Source organism: Onychomys torridus, chromosome 17 (assembly GCF_903995425.1).
Source record: "Onychomys torridus chromosome 17, mOncTor1.1, whole genome shotgun sequence".
NCBI lineage: Eukaryota > Metazoa > Chordata > Mammalia > Rodentia > Cricetidae > Onychomys > Onychomys torridus.
Window position 1 is genome coordinate 16,566,536 of NC_050459.1, and position 7,352 is coordinate 16,573,887.

At 45.7% G+C, this 7,352-nt stretch overlaps 1 protein-coding gene across 2 annotated transcripts; it reads left to right on the forward strand.

Moving 5' to 3' along the window:
• Nucleotides 1-3,394: 3,394 nt before the first annotated feature.
• On the forward strand, nt 3,395-7,182 carry Ccdc70 (coiled-coil domain containing 70). 2 transcript variants are annotated; one of them, XM_036209349.1, is made up of 2 exons: nt 3,395-3,455; nt 6,246-7,182. In XM_036209349.1, the coding sequence occupies exon 2, from the start codon at nt 6,324-6,326 to the stop codon at nt 6,993-6,995; it is 672 nt and encodes a 223-aa protein (XP_036065242.1). In that variant the 5' UTR covers nt 3,395-3,455; nt 6,246-6,323; the 3' UTR covers nt 6,996-7,182. The 2 variants fall into 2 exon arrangements, with proteins under 2 accessions (XP_036065242.1, XP_036065243.1); XM_036209350.1 differs by lacking the exon at nt 3,395-3,455 and adding an exon at nt 4,149-4,281.
• Nucleotides 7,183-7,352: the final 170 nt, after the last annotated feature.

Consider the following 7,352-nt stretch of genomic DNA (forward strand, 5'->3'; position numbering starts at 1 on the left):
TTTCTCGTCATGCCTGATAAGTCACTTAGAGGGAGACTTCATTGTGGCTCACAGTTTGAGGGTGGGGTAGGGGGGATACTTTCATCATGTCAGGGAAAGCCTGATGGCTGGAGCCTGGAACAGTTGGTCACTTTGGATCTGTAGTCAGCAGAGAATGAATAGGAAGTGGAGCAGGGCTCTAAAACCTTAAGGCCCACCCCAGTGACCCACTTCCCTAGTGACATTATCCACTGTATGAATGATCCACAACCTTCCAAAACAGCACTGTAGGCTCTGTGGACTATTGTTCAAACACATGAGACTGTGGGGGTGCATTTCCTGCTCAAACTGTGCCAGAACCTGAAGCTTATGAGCTGAATGGAGCACAGATTTCCCAGTTCAGGCCTGATGGGGTCAGCATCTGGTCACATGCCACACATCCCCTCCTGGATCCCACAGGAGATGAGAACAAGTGAACTAGCCTAGGTACTGCAACCACTCTCTTCCCCAGGGTACCCAAGTGGGCACTGGGGGGCAAACTGCCCAATGTAGTACATTGATGATGGAAACATGCCACAAAGAAATGAACCACATGACTCAATCAAACAAGAATGAAAGTTGCTAGCCATTTTGCCTCTCCTCATCCTGGAACAGATGGAAATAACACAGACTATTGCAGGCAATACTGTATCGTTCTCCTGGTCACAACCAAGATGAGCTAACCAGGTCAGTTCATCTCCCGTGAGGTCTGAGTTTGCAGCTGAGTCTCTAGGATTGTAATTCTGCGTTTCAGGCAAACCTTTGTGTAGTTCTAAAACCAAGGGCCTGATTAAATGTTTTTCATGGCCTTGGGCATGGTGTCTCTTCACAGAAATAGAATACCAACTAGGGGAGTCGTGCTGTTTAGCACAGCAACAGAAACCTAACCAAGGTAACATCCATTGTAGTGAAAAAAATTGAAACAGCCTGAAAAATGTGATTTTCTTCTGCCGCAGACCTTTGTCAGAAACAACGGATTTGTTCCTAGGACATGCAAAATTGAGGAATCTCATGTTCATTTTTTCCCCTCAGGATTCCTATCAATATGCTGCCCCTCAGCCAGGTGCTCACATGAAGGACAGACAGTCTGGATGTCAGCTCTGGATTAAGCAAGACAGCACAGCTGCAGAGCCTTTGCCTAGGCCTCCCCAAAACCACTCACCCTGGTCAGTAACCAATGTCTGCTAGTGAGTCCATTCAGTGTGCTGAAGGTGAGCCCCCAATCACTCAGGGTCCCCTCTAGGCACTGACATGTATAAACATTACCTTGCACACCTCACCCATGTTTCTCTACAGGGGAAATAGATTTTACTTTAGGGTTCATCTTATTACTTTACTTTAGAGGCAAGGAAACAAAAAGCCAAGCATTAACCCAGGTTGGAGCTAGTCTCCATTAGAGGGAAGGAATATATACATGCCTCTTCCAGCACTCCATCTTGAGTGAGAAGCAAGCATGCTGATATACACAAACAAGGAGGTTAAAACATCGACATTCTAAGACTTCTGTGGTTTTCCTACTGACACAGTTTCCTTATATTGTTTTTTAAGTTATATATAGCAAGGTATCTAAAGACTCTAAGTTTGTTACAAAACAAGATTCAGAGAAGGAAGGAAAGATGACAGGGACTCCGTCTATCAATATTTGATAAATCATTAGCTACATTAAGATAAAGATGGATGCAACATTTCGTGGATATGCAGGCCTCGCTATTGCTCTCCAGCATTCAGGAACAACTGCTGATGTGCCCAGAGCTCTAGCCCATATGATGGCATCTTGATAGCCATGGTTCCCCACAGGCTCTTCCTGTCAGCTGCCTCAGACACCTTCAAGTGGGAGCAGACACCCCTGTGTGTGTGCATGAATGGTAAGGTGGGGTGACTAGGCTCGAGTCTTTGATGCCCACAAATTTAGAAGTCAGCTATGGGATTTCCTCAGGATGGAAGTGTCAGGAGTACATCCCCATCATTTGTATCTAAAAATATCCCCCAAAAACCATGTATTAAAGGCTGAATTATCAGATCATGAGGAGTCTAACTTCATCAATATAATTGGAAAATGTTTCACATATTCAAAAATTAAGCAAGATATAATTGTAAATAGCAAATGTAAAAGTAGCAAAAATGAAATTACAGTGGATATCAGGAAAAGATATTTCTTTTTTGATACATCCTCTCTTTGTAACCAGAACTATCTTTGAGCTCACTTGGTAGCTCAAACTGGCCTTCAACTTGTGATCCCCCTGCATAGTCTCCCAAGTGCTGGGATCATTGGCATGCCAACCTCAGAACAGAGTTATTGAATGATACTTAAAATCTTAAAATTTGGAGAAATATAGACAGAAACTGTCTTAAGCAAAGGAATAAATTAAGCCTTAAGGAGGTCTTGTCATTTGACTCCTGGATCCATCTGAAGGATATTATATGAAATGAAGCAAGCCAGACACAGAAGAAAAATATTGTCTGGTCTCACTTATATGTGGCATCTCAGAAGAAAAAAGCACCTGGAAGCACAAAATCAGAATAAAACAATTGTGGGGGAGAAATGGGTGAAACATGAAGTAAGTCAGGTAGCCTGGGATACATATTTCTTGATATAATTGTCTTGCCTTGAAGATTTTTGCCAAGAAAGCAAATTTGGGGTGCTCTTAACTTACTGTCCCTCAAAGGTTACACCCCTTTGTGAAATAACAATTTGTTAATTTTCTGTGCTATAGTAAAAATTTCACTATATTAAAAAAAATAGTTCTAGTGTTGAAAATGAACGACTAAACTGAGGAGCATAACGGTAGATTTGAGCCAATGGACTCAAAAAGCAGGTCCACTGAAGTTATCCCGTCCAAAAGACAGAAACAAGGAGGTAAAAGAAAGAAAACTGTAGAGTCCTGGGCCACCATCAGCTGCAAACACAGGAATAATAAAAATCCCAGAGGGAGAAAAGGGGGGATAAAAACAACCAAACCCATCTGAAATTGGATGAAAGACCACAGAAAGTCTTCAAATGCCCAAGAATCCCAACAAAATCAACTAGGATAAACTAAAAGAAACACAAAACAAAAGACACCCTAGTCAAACCACCAAAAGGCAAAGACAAATACAACAAAGTAGCAAGAGTCTTTCATCACAGACATCTCCCCCCTGGAACATGGTCCCAGAGGCCCTTCCCAAAACAACCCAGATGGAATCTGTTACTATTGGTGAAGTACAAGGTGAAAGATGTCAACATCTTTCCAGTTTTTTGGGCACTCTCTCCTTTCATAGGTCTCTCATGTAGGGCCCCATCTTAGCCTCCACCCTGTGACTCAGAACTGAGTACCAAGGGGTCACTGTGAGGAGTGTTGGGATGAGCCCAAGAGATGCATCACTGGCATTCTGATGTGACAATGACTGCCTGCCCTCTGAGGTCTTCGGAGCCTTCTCAGTTGGGAAACAGCTAAGCAGTAAGTAACCTTAAACAAAATCCTAGCCTAGTATAGTTATGAAGACCAGGCATGTTTTCATTACATTTAAAAGTATCTACGTAGACACATATTGGCAGTTTTCTATTGTTCTTGATATATAATGCATATATACTCAATTTTACTTATTTTATTTATTTCAAGAGAATTTGTTTTACATTTGTTGGTGTGCGTAGGTATGAGAGTATCACCACAGTGCATGTGTGGAGTTGTAGGAGTTGGCTCTCTCCTTCCATTATGTGGCTTCCAGGAATCAAGCACAGGTCTTCTTCAGGCTTGACAGCAAGTGCTTTTCCCCTCAAAGATAATGTAGTGGTAACTTGAGAAAAACTAGGGGATGGTTTTTCCTAATTCAGGAAACTAACATCCATTCAGCTGCTATTTCTTGAACATCTGCTCTGTGGCAAAAAAATTATGCTAGGCTGTACCTAGGGATGGGAGACAGGGTGCTACTAACCAGACAGGTGAGCAGCCCTGAGCCTGAGTCTGTGCAGCTGTGAGGAAAGGGTGCCTCCTTGCCTAAATCTGGAAGAATCAGGTCAGTTAGTTCAAGATATGGGGTGGGGGGTACTGATGGAGAACTTAGCATATTCTAGGGATTCTAGATCAAGAACCATACGACATAAACAAAATCAAAGTTCTAAATTCAGTTATATTCATCCAACATTTTTTTTTACTACCTGCCAGGAGACAGAGACAGCAGAAAAACACATCCACACATAATGTCAAGTATATCAGGCAATGATAGAACACTGGCAGACAGACACAGAGAAGAAGGGAAAAACAAGAACTGAAGCCCTCCCAGAAGGTGAAGGAAACCTTAGAGGAGACACAGTCGGGGCTTTGGTAGAGAGGTAAAAATGTCTGGGTTGCATCTCGAGAAATAATGCTATGTCACGTGGAACAGAGTGGAGAGACAGAGGAAAGTAAAGAGATAGACAAGCAGTTGTCAGGAGGCTCTGAGTTTCAGGCTATGGAGTCTTTGACTGCTTGTAAGCGGGTGTGATACAACAGGACAAAATTTTAGAAATCCACAGGGGTGTGGGGGAAGGCTACACTGTGTAGGCAGATAATCTGGACTGCAAGTGGTGGTTTTTAGCGGCGCTCTACCCTGAGAGGAAAAGTCAAGGAGAAAGGGACAGATGTGATCAGGCCTGCTGAAAGGACATGAGTGGAAGAAAGAGGGGCAGGTGGGGGGGACATGGCACCTGCCTTTTTAAGGGCCAGTCCGCACCAGCACACACAGGCCCACGTGGCTACTCCACACATGTGCATAGATCACGTGGTCGCACCACGCGATTACGTGACCACGCAGCGCATGGGTTAGTAGGGCATACGACCCGGGTGTGTGGCTGGAATTCCTATCAGCAAGATCGACACCAGAGACCAGGGAAGCAGGAAAAGACATCCTACCCAGAAATGGGCGTGGGAAGATGGAACAGGAAGTGTGTACCTCCAAGAGATGTAAAGGATCAGAACCAACAGAGCTTGGTGGTTGAGGAGAAATCTGGTATAGGAGGAGATCAGAAGTGAGCCTCAGGTTTCTGGTTTGTGTTACTGGAGAGAGGCCAGGTCAACAGCCATACACACCATAGCCACTATCTTTTCATGTATGCATATACACCCAGGTACAGGTACACACACACACACACACACACACACACACACACACACACACACACACAGGAAGGGGGATGGAGAGGGGGGAAGAAAGGGAGAGAGAAGGAGGAAGGAAGAGGAGGAAGGAGGAAAGAGAAAGGGAGGGAGAGAGGGAGACAGAGAGGAGGGAGGGAGGGTCTTCATTCCCTGATCCCAAGCCAGAAGAGAAAGAAAAACCCAGAGAAGGTCTGGAACACTTCCTGCAAATGGCTCATGCTGCTTTATGGTGTGTGCTTTGGTGAGGACTCCTGAGACAAACCCACCCCAGCTTCCAAGAAGCACACAATGGGGTCTCTGCACACACCAGCTACATCCAGCTCCCCACACTCCAAGCATTCATCTTTCTCACCCTAGGACGACCTTGGTAGTTATCTGAATTGTGGATGTCCCGAAATCCGCTACCTCAGATATATGACCGTGTTTAGAATCCTTAGCCTCTCCCTGTCCCTCTTCCTTCCTTTCCTCTTTCCTTTATTGCACTTCTCTTCCTTCCCCCTCCCTCCCTCCCTCCTTTCCCCCTCCCTCCCTTCCCCCTCCCTCCCTCCCTCCCTCCCTTCACCTTCCCTTCCTCCCTCCTCCTCCCTACTTCCTCCTCCCTCCCTCCCTTCCCTTCCTTTGCTCTTCTCTCCTTCCCTGTTTCCCTTTCTCTCCCCCGCACACCCCGTTCCTCCTCATCTTCCTCTTTCCTCTCTTCTTTCCTTTTCTTCAACTGGTTAAATATTTTACAAACATATTTTTATGACACGTATGCAGCCACTTCCCGGGCAAAGAAAGAGGATGCTGCCAGCCTGAGGCCCTTCTAAGGTGCTCACAAATTAGCTCTATGTTGCTCCCCAATTGTTCCTCTACCAAACACCTTCATTATCACATCACCCTTGTGTACTTTGATCCTAACTTAGCACCACTGTCTTTGTTGGGCGAGATTGTTTGTGGAACACTAGACCTTGAAGGTTATCAATGCATCAACCGGCTCAAAGCCATGACCACCCAGCACTCTTCTGTACTAAATCATGTCTCTCACTAATAGGACTAAGAGAGCAGTGATTAAATTTTCCCATATCAGGCAGAGTGCCTCCCATACTCATGGACATGTTTTTTCTGGTATACTCACAGGGTTTGACCAACTGACCTGGAAGTGGCCAACAGCCCTGACCTCCAACACAGCCACCCACCACTCTGGCTGATTGGAAGATGTTTCCCTTCAAGGTGAGCAAATGGGTGGGAATGGCATGCCTCCGGTCTCTGGTGCTGTCCTCACCCAGTATTCGTCAGAAGAAACTAATAAACAAGCTGCAAGAGGAAAAGGCTTTTCGAGAAGAGATGAAAAATTTCCACGCGAAAATAGAAGACTTTAGAGAAGAGATATCGGATTTCCGAAGCAAGATCCGGGCTTTTCGGAGCCAGATCCTGGATTTCCAGGAAGAAGAAAGACCTTTCTGGGAAGAAGAGAAGATGTTCTGGAAAGAAGAAAAATCCTTCTGGGAAAGGGAAAAATCTTTCCGGGAAGAAGAAAAGACTTTCTGGAGAAAATACAGAACCTTCTGGAAAGAGGACAAGGCCTTCTGGAGAGAGGACAATGCCTTATGGGAAAGAGACAGGCATCTCCTTCAGGAGGACAAGGCCCTGTGGGAGGAGGAAAAGGCCTTGTGGATGGAGGAAAGAGCCCTGCTTGCTGGGGAGAAGGCTCTGTGGGAGGATAAAAAGTCTCTCTGGGAGGAAGAGAATGCCCTCTGGGTGGAAGAGAAAGCCCTCTGGGTGGAAGGTGGTGGCTTCCAGATCCTTGGGGAGCAGAGGCACCAAAATGGCCCCTACAATGCCAATGGAGAGCCACAGTCCACAGCCTTCCCCCGAGGTCGTGCATAGTGAACACTGTACACACAGGGCCATGGGGTACAGGCATCACTGGTTGGGATCCAAGTCCAGGGTGACCCCGTGTACTAAAGGAAAAGGACACTAACTTGTCTCTTTGCCATGAAAGATTAATAAAGTCCTGAGGAGAGGTTTGAAAAAGCATCTCTTCCAGGAAGGTTGGCTGCCTCCATCCTGCCACACCATCTGATTCTGTGATTCTCTTATCCCATCCTGCTGACCACTAGGGCTGGCTCCAGACAGTTCCCAATGTCCTCTGCCTGTGTGGGGATTTGTAAGGTTGTGTAAAAGACACTCAGACAATGTCAAGCAGAGACAGAGAAGAGCCGAGGCAGCCTGCCTGTCACTCTG